Source organism: Perognathus longimembris, chromosome 3 (genome assembly GCF_023159225.1).
Source record: "Perognathus longimembris pacificus isolate PPM17 chromosome 3, ASM2315922v1, whole genome shotgun sequence".
Classification (NCBI taxonomy): Eukaryota; Metazoa; Chordata; class Mammalia; order Rodentia; family Heteromyidae; genus Perognathus; species Perognathus longimembris.
In genome coordinates, this window is record NC_063163.1 from 55,402,618 (window position 1) to 55,420,490 (window position 17,873).

General features: G+C 39.3%; 1 protein-coding gene across 5 annotated transcripts in view; it reads left to right on the forward strand.

The window, feature by feature from the left end:
* The first annotated feature begins 690 nt into the window (after positions 1-690).
* Positions 691-17,873, forward strand: part of Katnal1 (katanin catalytic subunit A1 like 1) — a 66,810-nt gene continuing 49,627 nt past the window's right edge. The window contains exons 1-2 of one of the 5 annotated variants that reach the window (XM_048341570.1): positions 691-786; positions 16,785-16,960. In XM_048341570.1, coding sequence (XP_048197527.1) covers positions 16,799-16,960 — 162 coding nt within the window. In that variant the 5' untranslated portion in view covers positions 691-786; positions 16,785-16,798. Of the gene's footprint in view, positions 787-979; positions 1,344-16,784; positions 16,961-17,873 lie in introns of those variants that run through there. The other 4 variants (XM_048341569.1, XM_048341568.1, XM_048341571.1 and 1 more) reach the window with 4 other exon arrangements.

A 17,873-nucleotide genomic window follows, 5' to 3' on the forward strand; every position in this document is an offset into this window, starting at 1 on the left:
TTCATCAGTATCGGGCCGTTTGTTTCTCAGAGGGTATCTTCATTTTGCAGATTAAAACGTTAAGGATTAGGCCAGGGAAAGAAGGTAAGCAGGTTTACAAGTCCACATTCATTAGTGAACCCCAGTTTACAGTACAGGGACGAGCGAGGGGTGGCCACAGATGACTGCTCAAGAAATGACAGCTCCGGACTCAATCCAGACCCCTGCCACTTGCACGTTCTAAAACCTGAATAATCCCGAAGGCCTGTGCGTGCACTCCATCTTCTGGAAGGATTCGTTTCTCTCCCACTCTCCCAGCGGGGGAGTAGAGGGAAGAGAGAGGCCGCGCATTGCATCCGCTGTGGAAACGCCAGGGCCTGCACAGACGCCACGCATCCCACCCCCGGCAGGGCCAGCGAGGGCGGGGAGCTGCATCGCCCCAAGCTAGGTGCTCCTTCTCCAGTGCACTGGGACGGGGCGCCTAGGCACGCCCGCAGCAGCACCCAGGCGACCTCGCCCCAGCGACGCCACCGTACCCTTCCGCGCCCGCACGAGCCTCGGACTCGCCCGTCCTCCCCACTCCAGCGGGCCGCTCAGGCTCTGTCCAGAGCTGACTCAGAGCGCCGCGCGCGCGTGCCCAGTTGTCGTGACAACCGTACGCCGCGGCGGCCGCCGCCGCCTTTTCACGCACGTCGCGAACTAACGGACTCTGCGGCGGCAGCGGCGGCGGTTTAAGCGCCGTCCCCCACCCCCACCCCACCTGGAGATCACGTCGCCGAAGGTCCAGCGACCAGTGAGACACCTTAGGTAATGGAGCTGAGGGACTCGCGCGAACTGGAGGTCAGGGAAGTGGGGGTTGTTCAAATTGACAACTCCGCCCATTCCCCCCCTGCCGGGAACGTAAAGGCCCAGCGCAGCGGAGTTCCGGGGGAGGGGCAGGGATGCTGAGTGAGGCTGGGGAACGGGAGAGCGGGCTCTGGGTCGCGCGGCATCTTGGGAATTGTAGTTCGGCGGCTCGCGGCGCTCGCGGCCTTGGCGGGGTGACTCCGCATCGGGGAACTACAAAGCCCAAGAGCTGAGCGGTCGGAGCCTGATAAACTTTGAGCGGACCGAAAGACTGCGAATGTCTCCTCTGCCTTTGTCTGGAGGGGGCTCCTGGGTGGTCGTGAAACTGGGTTGTGTACGCTGGGAGAGGGACGCGGAGGTGAGACACTGCCTCCGCCACGCGGACCGGCCTTCCGAACTGCTGCGCTCCCGGCCCCACCCCTGCCGGCCACCGCCCTGCGCGGGTCTGGTCGGGGAGGAGCCGCCGCCCAGCTGTGGGACCTGGGCCTTCCCAGGGTGCCGCCTCTCGGTGCAGAACCGTATGTATGGGCACACTTTTGATGCGAGACCCAGAAACCGTGATTGAACCGGCCTTTCTGCTTTCCCCGATAGGTTCACTTCTAGGTATTTAAACAGTGTTAAAGTAGCTCAGAGGTATTGACAGATTAAACCCATCCCTTAATAATTACTCATAGGGCTGTAAAGGCTAAGTGTTGAAGTGTATCAAAGATACTGTTGTTATTTGGTGCTATGTGGATATATAATATTACATATTACCGTTTTGCATTTTTGCATTTTATCTATTGAGATTCAACTTTCCAGTCTGACCACTGTCTACACACATTCTGATTCTATTTGGAAGACTAACAGCTTTAAATGGCTATTCACTTTTAAAGTACAGACTCTCTCTGTATGTGTATATATACATATATATGCAGAGCATAGTATTACTTATATTCTTTGCTTAGTCTAGTGTTTTTCGCAATTTAAAAATGCTATTCTCGATTTTTTTCTTCAAAAAAGAAATGACTTGAAGTTATGTTGACTCAAGGATTGGTGATAAAAACACGAACAAGGCGTCATTTACAGATTTTCAATAACGAGTCTAAAATTTGGTATTTTTATGGAATAAGTTGGGATGTTGTTTGTAGTATTGTGAGTTTTGGTATATGTATATTTTTAAATATGAACACAAAAAGACCAAGAGCGCTGTAAAATAATTTTTCTACCACTTAAAATGACGCTGACCTCTGTATATTTTAAAGTAAAGTTTTATTGTTTGTTTAGTGCTGGTACTGGGGCTTGAGGTCAGAGCCTGGGTGCTGTCCCTTAGCTTTTTCACTTGAGCCTAATGCTGTACTGCTTGAGACACAGCTCCTCTCCTCTCCTCTCCTCTCCTCTCCTCTCCTCTTCTCTCTCTCTTCTCTCTCTCTCTCTTCTCTCTCTCTTCTCTCTTCTCTCTCTCTTCTCTTCTCTTCTCTTCTCTTCTCTTCTCTTCTCTCTCTCTCTTCCTCCCCTTCCCCCCCCCCCCTTGCTCACTCTATTCTTTTTTTGCTGGTTAATTGGAGGTAAGAGTCTCATGGACCTTACTGCCTGGGCTGGCTTCAAACCAGGATCCTCACATCTCTGCCTTGTGAGAATCTAGGGTTACTGGGGTGAGCCACCAACACCCTGCTAAGGTACAGATTTGCATGAGGAGACACTGTACATTTAGTAAGACTGTTTTGGAAAAAAGAATACACTGAAAGTAGTGTAGCAATTTCAAGTATTTTATTTTTTCACTTAGTCTGTACTTCTGGCAAGCTATTATGTCATGTAGTGGTCTTATCCTATGGTGAGAAGGTAGTCGTCCTACATGTGACCACAATAGTGTGATGTGTGTAAGGACTAGCTATGTGTGATCCTGCTAGTGGACCAATAATACTTTTAGTGGAAGTGGATAACCATATGACATTACTTAGTCTCTGAGGATGGTACAGAGTGTTTTGAATGAAAGCCTTTATTTAGTTCTCCCAGTGAAAATGAGAAGAGTTCTGAGATCTTGCCAAATGTCATATTGTGAAGCCAAGTGCTGGTGTCTCACACCTGTAATTCTAGTAGCTACTCAAGAGGTTGAGATCTGAGGATCGTGGTTCCAGATTATTCTAGGTAGGAAAGTCTGTGAGACTTTTCTTAAATTAGCCACCAAAAAGCTGGAAGTAGAGCTGTGGCTCAAGTGGCAGAGTGCTAGCCATGAGCAGAAAGGCTCAGAGACAGTGTCCAGACCCTGAGTTCAAGCCCCAGTCTCTGTCTGTGGTCAGGGGACATCTTTGGAATGGTAACTTTTGACTTGTGTTAAGAAAGTTGAATAAACTTACATTGAAGAATGGATGAGGAATGTTATGGGCAAGTAGCACAAGCAAAGAGTAGATGTAGGAACGAGTGTTTTGCATTTGGGTAATCTTTTAGGTAGTTTTGAATGATAGAACTTAGGATAATTTGCAATGTAGAAAGAGATTAGAATTTAGAATAATTGAATTTAGAAGTTTTCTTTTTTTTCTTGGCTAAGATTTGAACTCAGGGCCTCACATTTATTTGGCTTGCTTGCTAGGCTAGTGTTCTACCACTTGAGTCCTGAGCCATGCCTCAGCTCTACTTTTTTGCTAGTTATTTTGAAGAGTATGGAGTATTTTTCTGTCCAGGCTGACTTTGAACCTTGGTCCAGATCTCAGCCTCAGGTTCATTCAAGTTAAAGCTGATGGTCTAAGCTGTCATCTTGGGACAATGTAGCAGAGATACTTTTTTTTTTTTTTAACCATATGCTATATTTTAAAGATATCATGAGATTTAGAGCATAAACAGAAATTCTTGTCATGATAATTTCTGAGAAACATTTACGGTTTTAACACCATACAACTAGATTTGTTTTTATTTCCATAGCTAAAGTACTTGAGGCATGATATCAAGTAAGGAAATAAATGAAAAAAAAAAAAACCACTAATCTTGCCAGAACCTGCTCTTACTTGTGAGCTGTGATTAAGTTATGTTTTTGTTCCCATTATTTATAGCAAGTTCTTCAGAGTATTGTTCCATGTAAAGAGATGAAAGATATGTGATTTTTCAGTTTCCTATTTTGATAAGTACTCATAAAATAGATTCATTTATTGCTATTAAAACATACACCAGGTGCCAGCAGCTTATATCTTTAGACTAGCTACTCAGGAGGCCGAGACACAGAAGATCATGAGACTCCAGCAAAAACCAGGGCTGAAAGTGTAGCATACGTGGTAGAACACAGCTGATGACCTTGAGGCCCCAAATCCTTGTGCCACAAAATAACCCAAACCAGACATTCACATGCATTGAGATGTTGTTAACTATTTTCTTAATTGGTTATATTTATAATATACATTGTATAAACTAAATTGGACTTGGGCATTGGGAGAAACATTTTAAATATGTGAAACAGACCTACTGGTAGATCTCAGTATAGAATAAAAGGCTGAAAATAAGCTGGGCACTGGTGGCTCACACCTGTAATCCTAGCTACTCAAGAGTGGGAGATCTGAAGATCACGGTTCAGAGCTAGCCAGGTCTGTGAGACTCTTATTTCTAGTTAACCATTAGAAAACTGGAAATGGTGGTGTGGCCCAGAGTGGTAGAGCACTAGCTTTGACAGTGCCCAGGCCCTGAGATGAAGCCCCTCAAATAAATGATTTGTTATTTTGTTTCTACTGTTTCAGGTAGTATTGTTCAGTTCACATTGCTACAGTTGATGTTGCTTCATTGTTTTAAATCAAAAGTTAAAAATTCAAAGAAATGAGAAATATGGAAATGTCAGAATGAAACAGTTTAAAGTAGAACCTTTTTCTTAGCCTCATGTATTGGAAGTATAACTGAACTAGATGGACATCACTCATATGAAGTCAGTTTGGAAAAACATTTTTCTTCTTTTTTTTTTTTAAAGAAATATCTAGGAAATTCTGTTATGTTTATATTCTTTATTTTCCAGTGTTGAGCACTAAATCTAGGGCCTTTTGCATATTAACCAGATATTTTGCCATTGACATATTTCCAACCCTTTTTTTTTGTGCCAGTCCTGAGGCTTGAACTCAGGGCCTGGTCACTGTCCCTGAGCTTTTGTGCTCAAAGACCAACACTCTACCACTTGGGCCACAGTTCCACTTCCCTGAAAAAAAAAAAAAATGATAGAAACCCAATTGTACTTGGATTCTAGTTTTTTCTTTTGTATGTTTCCTAATGGTATATTTAGGCTTAGCATCAGATAATTCCAGGATGTTGGGAGAAAACACTTGTATTTTTGTGTATATTGTGTTGTGTTGTGGGGGGGTAGTGGATTTAAAGACAGGTAGGACCAGGTATTGGTGGTTTTCACTATAATTCCATCTACTGAAGAGTTTACTGCAAGGATTGAGGTTTGACACCAGTCCAGGCAGACAAATCTGAGAAATTCTCACCTCCATTTGACCTGCAAAAAGCCAGAAGTGGAGACATGGCTCAAGTGGTAGAGTGCCAGCTATGAATGAAACAGCTGAGAGAGTGAGGCTGTGGGAAGACAGGGAGGTAGGCAAGAAGGAGGTAGCTGGGGGGACAGGTTGGAACCAGAGTTAGAGAAGAGTGAAACATGATTATCAGGAGCCAGATGGAGGCAGCACCTTTCCTTCTTCTTGGTCTGACCATAAATGTGAGCTAAGCTCTGCTTACTTGGAGCATAGAACTTCCCTGGAAGATATACAACTCAGGTCATTCTATATAGGGCAATATTCTTAGATCATGTCAGCAGCAAATATTACAAGAAGACGCTAAATTCATTTATTGAATACATGATAAACTCAAAGTAAGAGAACTATTATTAAGTATTAGAAATTAATATAAGATTTCATATCTACTTTAGATTTAATCTGACCTTTTAAAAGTCCCACAGAACCTTCTAATTTATATTAAAGGAGGTTTAAAAATAGTGTAAATTTTAAGGCTATGGTTAAAATAGATTATAGCTTCTAGGAACTTAAAATGAAAATTAAGTGAGTTAATTTTTGTTTATGAAGAAACATTAGCTATTTCACTTCTCTATATTGACACTGAATATGTATCAGGAGTGATGCTAATGTTATCTGTATATAATTTATATATAAGTATATACTTAAACTTTCAAAAACCTTGCAATATTATTTTCTTTCTTCCATAGACAGAATTCAGGATTAGTGAAATTATATCATTTATGTGAGGTCACAATTAAAAAATTGTGGTCTCCTGGTTTTTTTTTTTGCGTATTTATATTGCCTTTATAAAGCATAAACTCCAATAGTATGGTTTAGTGAATAATTCTAGGTTGAAAACCCCTTCTCCTTCACCAGATTAACCACATTCACTTGATGTTGCTTTCCAGTGTTTCTTTTAGTTGTCAACATACTTATTTTTCTTTTGTAAATAATCATTTTTCTTGGTTACTTTAAAAATTATTTGAAAGTGAGAAGTATGACCTTTTGTAAGTTTTGGAGTGTCCCAGCCATGATATTCTTAAATATTGTCTCTTTCTTACTTTTTTCTTCTGGATTACTAATGGACTTTATTGGGGTTTGAACTAAGGCTTCACTTGAGCCATACATAGCCCTCATAGTAGATTCGGGCCTACTGTATTTATTTCTTAATCTTCCTTACTTATCCTTGTGTTTTATGTTGCATACTGGGCAATTTCTATAGCTCTCTTTTATGGTTTATTCATTCTCTTTTCATTTATGTCTAGCATTCTGCCAGTCCATTGCATTTTATTTCAGAATATATTTTAACATCAGAAGTTACTTTAGATGGCTTTAAGTGCACTTACTCATTTTAAATTCCTTGTCTATATAGTTTTGCATGTACTTTAGATGTAATCTAATCAATTTTAAGTGCTTTAGATAATGTCATAATTCTGATGTGTGTTGTTTCATGTGACTGTCTCATGGTGGATTATTTTCATTGTATCTTGCAATTTTAGATGTTACCTCAGTAAAAAATACTGTGTCTTGTACTTTTGTGTATATTCCTGCAAAGTGTCTCATAGGGAAATGAGTACATAAGCAAATTTTATCTACATCCCTTTTCAACAATAAAAAGGCAACAAATTATCAATACACAGAAAAACATTAGATGAAAAAAGCCAAACACCAGAATATGCAGAAAACTATAGTGATAAGTGAGGGTTGGGGATGAACTGAGAAATGTCAAGAGGGAGTTGACAGGATGATGGAAATGTTCTTTCCCTCCCTTGTGGTGGTAGTTATGTGTTTTATACATTGCTTAAAACTCATCAACTTGTATATTAAAAGTTAATTTATGAATTCATTGTATGAATCCTCAACAAAGGATATTCAAAAGGTAGAATAACAATTACTGTAAGGAGAAGTATTTACTGAGAGGGGACATGGGGGACTCATTAAGGAGCTGGTATGTTCTCTGCTTTGATGTGGCTATTACTGGACAGTTGTGTCAGGCAATTTTTCGATTACTGTGACAAAGTAACTGAGATAACGTAAAGAATGGAAAGATTTATTTTGGCTCACAGTCTTGAAATAATCCGTCCATGAGTGATTAGCTCATTGCTTTGGGCTTTTGGCAGCATAGTATATTATGGCAAGTGAGGAATCCTGTTCACTCACTTCTAGGAATGGAGAGAGCAAGAGACTGGTATCCCACAGATCCCTTCAAGGGCATGCCCCAGTGACCGACGGTCTCCCGCTAGGCCCCACTTCTTAAACATTCTCCACCTCCTATTAGTGCCAAGCGGAGGCATTACGCTTTACACATGGGTCTTTGGGGGATATGCAAAATCTTAATTAAATGTATTTACACAATGTAAAATTTAGCTAAGCTGTATGTACACTTAAGACTTGTGTACTTTATGTAAATTATATACCTCAATAAAATAAAAAGGGAGTGAGGCACTGGTGGCTCATGCCTGCAATCCTAGCAATTCAGGATATCCGAGGATAGTTAAGTTCAAAGCCATGCTGGCCAGGAAAGTCCATGAGACATTTATTTCCAATTAACCACCAAAAAAGCCAGAAGTGGAGCTGTGGCTAAAGTGGTAGAGTACTAACTTTGAACAAAACCCCCCCCAAAATCTCAGAAACAGTGCCCAGACCCTGAGTTCTGCACACACAAATAAGGGAAAAAAAATCCAGAGAAGGAGTATAATATCAACTTGAGAAAATTTCCAAACAAACGGAGCAAAACAAACAACAACAACAAAAATCCAAAAGCCAAATAGAAAAAAAAGAAAGAAATTTATCAGCGATGTATTTCAGAAAATTTCCTAAAATTTACAAGACATTAATTTGTACTTTCTTTTGTGTGTTCTGGTCCTGGGTGTAATTAGCTTCCACCCCCCTACCCTCCCCCCAAGGCTAGTGCTCTCCCACTTGAGCCACAGCTCCAATTCTAGCTTTTTAGTGGTTAACTGAGGGTAAAAGTCTCGTGGACTTTCCTGCCTGGGCTGACTTTGAAATATGATCCTCAGATCTCAGCCTCCTGAGTAGGTAGGATTACAGGAGTGAACTACTGGTCCTGGTTTTAGAATTTCCTTTTATTGGAAACGGTTGTCCTTTATTGAATTGTTTTGGCAACTTTATTGAAAACCAATTGGCTGTATATGTGTAGGTGTATTTGTGGACTCTAAAGATGTTCCATTGGTTTATATGTGTATATGTCATTCCCACACTGTCTTAATTACTGTAACTTTATAGTAAAATTTGAAATTAGATCGTGAAAGTCCTCCTGCTTTGCTCTTCTTTCTCAAAACTAATCTACTGTGTGCTTTTTATGTTTCTATATACATTTTAGGATCAACTTGTCAGCTTTTTACAAAACAGGTTTCTAGGATTTTGGTAGAATTACATTGAGCCTGAGGCTCCCTTTGAGAATCGATATCTTACTCAATTCAGTGTTTCAATTCACAAAAATACACACATGTGTATCTATTAACTTTGAGTAGCTTTTTCTTAGTATTTGGTATTTTCAGGTTACAGATTGTGTACATATTTTTAAAATTTATTTCTGAGTGTGTAATCCTTTTGAATGGTTTTAGTGTTGGGAATTTAATTCCCAGTTGTTATAGTAGGTACAAATACAGTTGATTTGTATAATTCTTTTGAATGATTTTAGTGTTGTGAATTTAATTCCCAGTTGTTAGTAGGTACAAGTATAGTTGATTTTTGTGTATTAACCTTGTATCCTGTGGCCTTCAGAGTTCACTTATTAGTATGAGATATGTAGATTCCCTGGGATTTTGTCCTTAACCATCATGTTATCTGTGAGTAAAAGTATTTCTACTTCCTTTCCAATCTGTATGCTCTTTATTTTTTGTGTTGTCTCACTGATTAGTGTCTTGAGTTCCAATACTGACTCAAATGGGTGGGACCACATGTCATGGCTTTGCTCTTGGTCTTGGGAGAATAGCGTTCACTCTTTCACAATACATACAATGCTAGGTTAGTCCATTCATGTTCCCCCCCCCCCCCCCACTCACACACTTTTTTGTGTGTGTATTAGCTTTTCCTGTGGCTTTAACTTAGGGCACTGTTCCTGAGCTTTTTTGCTCAAGACTGACACTCTACTACTTGAGCCCCAGCTCCACTTCCAGCTTTGTGGTGATTAATTGGGGATAGGTGTCTCAGTGCCCAGGCTGCCTTTGAATGGGTAATCCTTAGATCTCAGTCTCCTGAGTAGCTAGGATTAGAGGCCTGACCAGCACCGGCTTGCTAAGCATTCTTTTTTTTTTTGGCCAGTCCTGGGCCTTGGACTCAGGGCCTGAGCACTGTCCCTGGCTTCTTCCTGCTCAAGGCTAGCACTCTGCCACCTGAGCCACAGCGCCCCTTCTTGCCGTTTTCCATATATGTGGTGCTGGGGAATCAAACTGAGAGCTTCATGTGTAGGAGGCAAGCACACTTGCCACTAGGCCATATTCCCAGCCCGCTAAGCATTCTCTCTTTTTTTTTTTTTGGCCAGTCCTGGGCCTTGGACTCAGGGCCTGAGCACTGTCCCTGGCCTCTTCTTGCTCAAGGCTAGCACTCTGCCACATGAGCCACAGCGCCCCCTCTGGCCATTTTCCATATATGTGGTGCTGGGGAATCGAACTGAGAGCTTCATGTGTAGGAGGCAAGCACTCTTGCCACTAGCCCATACTCCCAGCCCCCCCCCCCCCCCCCCCGCTAAGCATTCTTAACCTAACTTGTGTTGAACTTTTAAAATCCTTTTTCTGTATTTGTTGAGATGTTTGCATGATATACATTTTCTTAATATAATGCTTGATTTAAAATATAAACAATCTTGAATGTTTTATTTTATTAGCATCAATTTGTTGTGCAAAGGGGTTTCATTTTAGCACGTCCATTTATATACATACAATACATCTTGATCTGAATCCATCATTATTCTTCTCCTTCACCATCTTGAATTTTTTCCATAAACCTGGGCCTTAATGGATTATCCTTTTTATGTATTGCTGACTCATCTAAAATGTAAAGGGTTTATAATGTCTTTGGTTTTGACTCTTGTTTTCTGAGACACTTTCCTAAGAATCTATTTTATGTCTTTCAAACACTAAGTTCTTGGTAGAATTCACTAACCAAGCCATTTGGGCCTGAAATATTTTGGGAATATATGTGTATGTGAGTTTTAAATTACAAATGCAATTTCATTGATATAGGGCTTATCAGATTCTCATTTCTTTCCCAGCAAGTCTGATGTGTTATGACCATTGTAGAACTTGTCCAATTCATTAAGCTGTCTTATGTTTTGTGATGTTTCTAAGATTGGTAGTGCTATAGCCCTACTTAATTTCTAAATTTGATAATATTTTTTTCCTCCCTTTTCCTGGCCAAACTTACTAGAAGTTTACTCATCTTACTGAACTGCCTCAAGAATCTTACTTTTGGAGACATTGAAAAATTTTGTGTTTTTCTGTTATTTCATTGGTATTTTAAAAATTATATTTTTCCTTTCATCAGTGACTGCAACTCAGGGGCCAAATTCAGCATGCTCTTCTTGAATGATTCATGAACTAGGAATGATTGGTACAGTGTTAAAATGATTCAGGACATGAAAAGGCTATTTGTGATATATGATAATTAAAGGAAATTGACCATTCAGTGTTGATAAGTGAAGTTGTATTGGAATACTTGTATATTGCCGGTGCCTGCTTTATGCTGGCATAGTAGAGTTAAGTAGCAATGTCCAAGACTACATGGCCTCCTCATGGCTTTGTACTGTTGCATCATAGAATGAGCAGTGTCTCAAATGCTGTACTTTACACTGTAAATGTTACTTTATTTTCAAGGTAGTACTTGTCATGTCAAAACAGAAAAGATGATAAGATACATTTAGAATACTATACTCTTGAAGTCCACTTAGGTATGGGTTATTAAATTAGATAAGAAGCCCTTAAATTGTGTGCAAAAGAAATTCAGAGGCAGGCACTAATAGCGCATGTCTATAATGGTAGCTGTTTAGGAAGCTGAGATCTGAGGATCACAATTTGAAGCCAGCCTTGAAAAGAAAGTCTTTGAGACTCTTATCTCTAATTAAGCACCAAAGTGCTGGAAGAGGAGCTGTAGTTCAAATGGTAGAGAATTAGCCTTGAGCCCAAAAGCCCAGGGACTGTGCTCAAGCCTGAGCACTGTCAACATACATTGACATTACAACTAGGCACTGCATCACGGGATTCCTAAATCATAAGAAAAAAAGTAATGGTTAGAAAAATTAGAAAACCTAAAAAGAAATAAAGTCTACTAGAATTTTTCCCCCAACAAAATTTACAAAAAGAAAACGACCTAGCTCCTAGTATTAATTTCTGAGTGGGTCATTTGTTAGGCAAGCCAAGAAGTAATTTACTTCTGGTGTGAGTTAACTAAATTATAGATTGTAGCAGGCACAGAACTATGTCTGGAGAAAATAAACTTGTTTAGAACTATTAGCCTGTTGGCATGAACAGTTGCTGGAAAAATTGAGAACATTATTAATCAATTAAGAAAGAAAGTAATTTTGAATGGGTTTCCTTGGCTCTTGATGAGTTGGCAGACATTAGAAGTACTACTCAGTTGTTTATTTAAAAAGTCAATGCTGGTTTTGAAGTTATTGAAGAATTAGTCTGAATGACTAGTGTGTCTGGAACAGCTACAGACAATATTTTCCAGAAAACACTAATGGAGGAGAATGGTGGAAGAGGGGACATTGAACAGGATGCATTGTACTCATAAGCTGACTTATGGAATTGAAATCTCTGTGTAAAACTGCATCATCAACATCATCATTCTCATCATCATAATAAAGCCACTAATTCCATACCACCTTGAATGAGTATAATCTGCTAAGATTGGTCAGAACTGATTGTTATAAAATTTTGTGAATGGAAATAAGCTTAGCTGGACATGGTAGCATGCTGTGGAAATGTAGGTTACTGAAAGTCTGTGGTTTCGTTGTATTCTTAGAATATTTGTAGAATATTTGAATCTCTTTAGTGATAGAAGCTACTGGTGTTCAGAACTTGCTCTATGGAACCAGCCATTATCAATTCCTCAATGTATGTGTGTGTGTGTGTGTGTGTGTGTATGTGTTTGCTGGTAGTGGGGCTCAAACTCAGGACCTCACACTCTTGCTTAGCTTTTTTGCTCAAAGCTGGTGTATTACTCCCCAAGCCATACCTCCACTTCTGGCTTATTGCTGGTTAGTTGGAGATGAATCGCTCAGATTTGTGTGCCCAGGTGGCATTGAACTGTGATCCTCAGCCTCCTGAGCAGCTAGGATTATAGCTATGAAGTACTTCTACCCAGTCAGTTCCTTGAATTTTTGTCAGAAATTGAAACTGAGTATCCTCACTTGCTTTAAGCACACCGAAATGTGATGGTTTAGTAGTAGGATGGTTTAGTAGTAGGAAGGCTTTACTGCAGACTTTTGAGTTTAGATTAAAATTTTTCTGAACAAGAGGAATTGCTTGTTGCTATTATTGAATATTGAATAGATCTAGACATTAATTTTGCGGCAGATTTACTGTTTATTAATGATTCAGCCTAAAATAGCAACACCAACCAGTGCCTATATCAAAACTGATACTTTAGTGGTTATTAGGTATTTTAATAATTTTTAATTTTCCTATAGCCAACTGTTTCACACTTCCTATCAAACCATTTAATATAGCTTTTTATATACTCGAAAGGTAAGACAGGTGAGCTCTCCATTCCTGCTCAGTTGCCATCCATGTGTTTTCTGAGCTCAGTGTAGTTTCAGCAACATTTTTCGTGCTTGTATACAAATGCAAAGATAATTTCTATGTTACAAAATCCTACATTTAGCTGTGCAGTTGAAGTACTTCCATCCAACCTTTGATTGGATGTAATTAATTCACAAAATAATAGCATGGTAAAGAGAACACTAAGAGAAAAATGAATGTTCTAAATGTCTTCCCAACAATGAATATGCTGAAAGAAATGCTTGTGATTTCATATCTGTTTGTGGCAGTATTTCACTGGTACTTTTTTGAAAAAAGACATTTCTCAGATGAAATTGTTATGGGGTTCGAGGGAGGAGATAAACTATATTCCACATCCCTCCAAGAGTCCACCGCTCAGAGACAGTGTCAAGCAAAAAAATGCATTTATTGGGGAAGCAAAAAGCGAACTGACCGGCCAGGGATGCAACATAGACATGGGAGCTGAAACTATGCCAGTGAAAAGCAAGCTGACTGGCTTGGGACACAGTGCAGACTCTGGAGCTGCCACCGTGACCCCGAGCAGTCCTCAAATTGGAGTTTATAAAGGTAAAAGCATAGCATAGCTGTATGGGGTTGACACGGGGTAGAGCACCCAACAAACAAGTTAAGCAAGTGTGGCACAGATGTAGGAAGTTGATGCAGGGAGTAGATAGAGCAAGCAACAAGTTAAGTAAGCCAATTACAGAAGCAGAATTTTTTGGACCTAATTACTCCCCCCAACATTTCCTACCATGTTTCCCTAATCAACATGGCATCAGCTGTATTCCCTACAATGAAATTTATAAAGCTTGTATTATAGATCAGCACTAATAACATATGGATATTTGTGATTAATTTTGATAATGGAAACTCTTAATACAATATTAGCTTGAAAATATTTTTTTTTTGTGTGTCTGTTCTGGGGCTTGAACTCAGGGCCTGGGCATGGTCCCTGAGCTTGTTTTGCTCAAGGCTAGTACTCTCCCAGTTGAGCCACAGTGCCACTACTAGTGTATGCAGAAGTGAACTTTATCTTGTGGGGAGGAGGTCTCAGACTTTCTTGCCCTATCTGGCTTCCAACCATGATTCTTATATCTCTCCTTCCTGAATAGCTAGGATTATGAGTGTGAGTCTCTTGTGTCTGGCTTTGAAAAAGAGTTTATTCTCATTAGGATATGTGTTGTATGGAAGGTGATTACTACTATAATAAAAATTTCTTTTTTCTTTTTCTTTATTTTTTGCCAGCCCCAGGCCTTGGACTCAGGGCCTGAGCACTGTCCCTGGCTTCTTTTTGCTTAAGGCTAGCCCTCTGCCACTTGAGCCACAGCGCCACTTCTGGCCGTTTTCTATATATGTGGTGCTGGGGAATTGAACCCAGGGCTTCCATGTATACGAGGAAAGCACTCTTGCCACTAGGCCGTATTCCCAGCCAATATAATAAAAATTGCATCAATAAAAATTATTTTTTTTCCTAACTCTGTAAGTACTTTCATGATATCCTCTATTTTCCTTATTAATCATCAAAAGTTTTACATATTTATTGTCTGGCATTTTGCAGAAAAAGTTCATTGATCTGTTAGTACATAAGAATATTTTTATTCTGCATGGTTGTGTGCTTGGGCTTCTTAGCAAAATTGAGGCTAATTTTTCCTACAGTGACTTTAGAAGAATATAACTTATGGCACAGCTTTATTTCTACTGAATTTGTTCATTTTAGCTTAGTCACCATAACAAAACCTTGTGTGTTAGCAGAGAAGAAAAACAAGTTAGAGCAAGGAGGACTTAATTTGGCCCACACTTTTAAGAGGTTTCAGTCTAGGATGGGGTGCTTCCATGATTTGGGCCTGTAGTCATGTGGTCCAAACAAATTCATGGCAGAGCAGAGCTATTCATCTTACAGCAGCCAGGAAACAGAAGGCTGGGATAACTGCCCTCGTGGATTTTCTCCCTTTTCTCCACTGCTTCCATTTTAGGTGTCCACCCTGTGGGATGGTGCCCCCCACATGCAGGACAGGGCTTTCTGCCTTAGTTCGTCCTATTTGGAAACCCCCTCAGAGACACATCTAGCAGTATGCTTTACTAACCTCCTAGGTACGTCTCACTCTAGTCAGGTTGATGGTATTAATCATCACACCTTATTATTTTGTGTTGATGTTCTCTACTTGAAAAAAAAGATTTTTATAATTGTCTTGTATCCTGTGGCTAGATCTATTGAAATACTGAAATTTCTTATTGTATAAAAGTAGTATACTTTCAAGGAACTTGTCCTTGAAATAAGGAGCAAATATATGCTAATACACAAAAGGAAGCAACATTATTTTTGAGAATGTGCTTGAATCAATTGAAATGCTTAGAACTAGTTATGGTTAATTTTGAGGAAACCTTTTTGAGCCCCCTAAAGCTGTATGTATGTGTATGTGTAGGTGTATGTACATACACTCAGAGTTAGGAAGAATCACACTATTAAACCAAATTGAATTCCTTCAGGAAGGTATAGAGAAATATTTTTATTTTTTCCACTAAGTGTACTTATTACTGTACTGGGAAATAAGAAAAGGGTAGTTTGGATTCTTTCCTAGGAGATCATCATCTGTTTCTCTGGACTTCTTATGCTTCCTAGTCTTGGGAGGACAGTACCTTTGTATAGCAGTCTTAGATAATGTTGGAATATTTTTGGGAAATTGTAGTAAAGTCAGAATTACTGGGCTGGGGGACTTTGGTGGAAACCAGAGGTTCATAGAATATAGTTTTTAGCATCTTATAGAAAAGAAAAATTGATGATGGTTATTGGTACAACCCCAAAGCTGTAGAGGACAGGATTGTAGAAGATGTAAGTTGGGAGGTAGAGAAAGGTTTACATAGTTTAATTCAAAGTTTTTTGCATAGACTTCAGTTGTAGGTCAATTCAATACATGTAGACACCACATAGATTGCCATTGACTGCTCTTCAGTATGTGTCCTTAAATTTGATTTTCCACTGACAACAGAAATGTTCATGTTTATATGATATTCATATACTTATGTCAGTGTTGTCAAGAGTAAATTAAATGAAGCAAAGCAGAGTCATCAAACTATACCTTAATATGGCTTGTGGTAATTATAAATGAGCAAGAACATTTGTGTCTAATCCATGTAGCTATAATGAAATTGGTAGTCCAGTGCTGTTTTACCTCTCTCTGTGTTATCTTCTTGTATATTTTTGACTTTACTTGTATTTCCAAAATTGCAAATTTTCCTTATTAATCAACATTATTGTAAGGTCTACCCCCAGGAGGGCTCTATGCAGGTATCCACCACCTGTTTAAGTCTGCACTTAGTACCTGCATTACCCAGGTAACTGGCACACCTGGAAGCAGTTACTTCCCTCTTCTCTGAGCTCGCATCCAATCCACCTGGCCATGCCGCCTGCCTTTCCTATATACTACAGCTCAACATGAGTCCCCATTCTCTTTCCTTTTCTCTCTTACTCTCTCTTGCTCTTTTCTCTCTTTTTTTCCCTCTTCCTTCTCCTCTATCTCCCCACATGTGGGCTGGCAGTTTGCTTTCCCCCCAATAAACTCCTTTCTGCCTGAACCATGTGGTGGGTTTCCTTTCCAGCAAACCTTACAATATAAGATGGTTTTTGATAACCTTGAAAAGTAGAAGGTAACTATTTTGACATTAAAAGTAGTTTTGAACAGATATTTTAAAGAATGATAGTGTTTTAAAGTTACTGCCAAAACTTTTTAGAAGTCAATTGTATTTTATTGTGTAGGTCTCTGAAAGAAGATGAATTTGGCTGAGATTTGTGACAATGCAAAGAAGGGAAGAGAATATGCACTTCTTGGAAATTATGATTCATCAATGGTCTATTACCAGGGGGTGATACAGCAGATTCAGAGACATTGCCAGTCAGTCAGAGACCCTGCTATCAAAGGCAAATGGCATCAGGTAAGATCATATTAAAGTATTCAGTGAATGAGTACCACAACAGTCTTTTATGCTTGAGAGATTAGAGTTGGAATATACTGACCATATTTCAAATATAGCTCTGAATAATACCCTGATATGTAACCTGGCTAGTATTTTATATTATTTTGATCATATGTTTCATGAGGTATATCTTAAATAATTTTAATTCTGATTGGATCTATTTTTATTTAAAAGTTTTATGATCAGTTATCTAGTTATATTTGACAATGGAGTTTTGAAATGTCTTTCTACTTGTCCTTTCATTTTTTTCATGTGATTTTTTTTTTTTCCAGTCCTGGGCCTTGGACTCAGGGCCTGAGCACTGTCCCTGGCTTCTTTTTGCTCAAGGCTAGCACTCTGCCACTTGAGCCACAGTGCCACTTCTGGCCGATTTCTATATATGTGTTGCTTGGGAATCAAACCCAGGGCTTCATGTATATGAGGCAAGCACTCTTGCCACTAGGCCATATTCCCAGCCTCTTTTCATGTAATTTTTACCCATTTCATAAAACTTTTCCTTGAAAGTCTCCTTCCAAATACAAATGAGTCAGTAATCTAATGAAAGCATTAATACATTTTGTCTTTTGAATGTACAACTTGATTATGTAATGTTACAGTTAATAAAAATTTGAATTATATTTTCCCCAGTTAAAACTTAAAATCCTTTAAAATTAAAAGTACAAAGTAAAAAATTTCTTTGAAGTTTCCATTTTATGTGCTAATGCCTCTCAAGCATTTCTCCTAATTTTTCCACTACTAAGTTTCAAGGGTAAATTTGGCTCCTTTTCCAACTTAAACATTACCAAATTATGTTGGCTTAGAATACCATATTGTCTCTAAGGCTGAAACTTTTAGTTTCCCTATTCTTTGTAATACTCACAGGTAGGGTAGT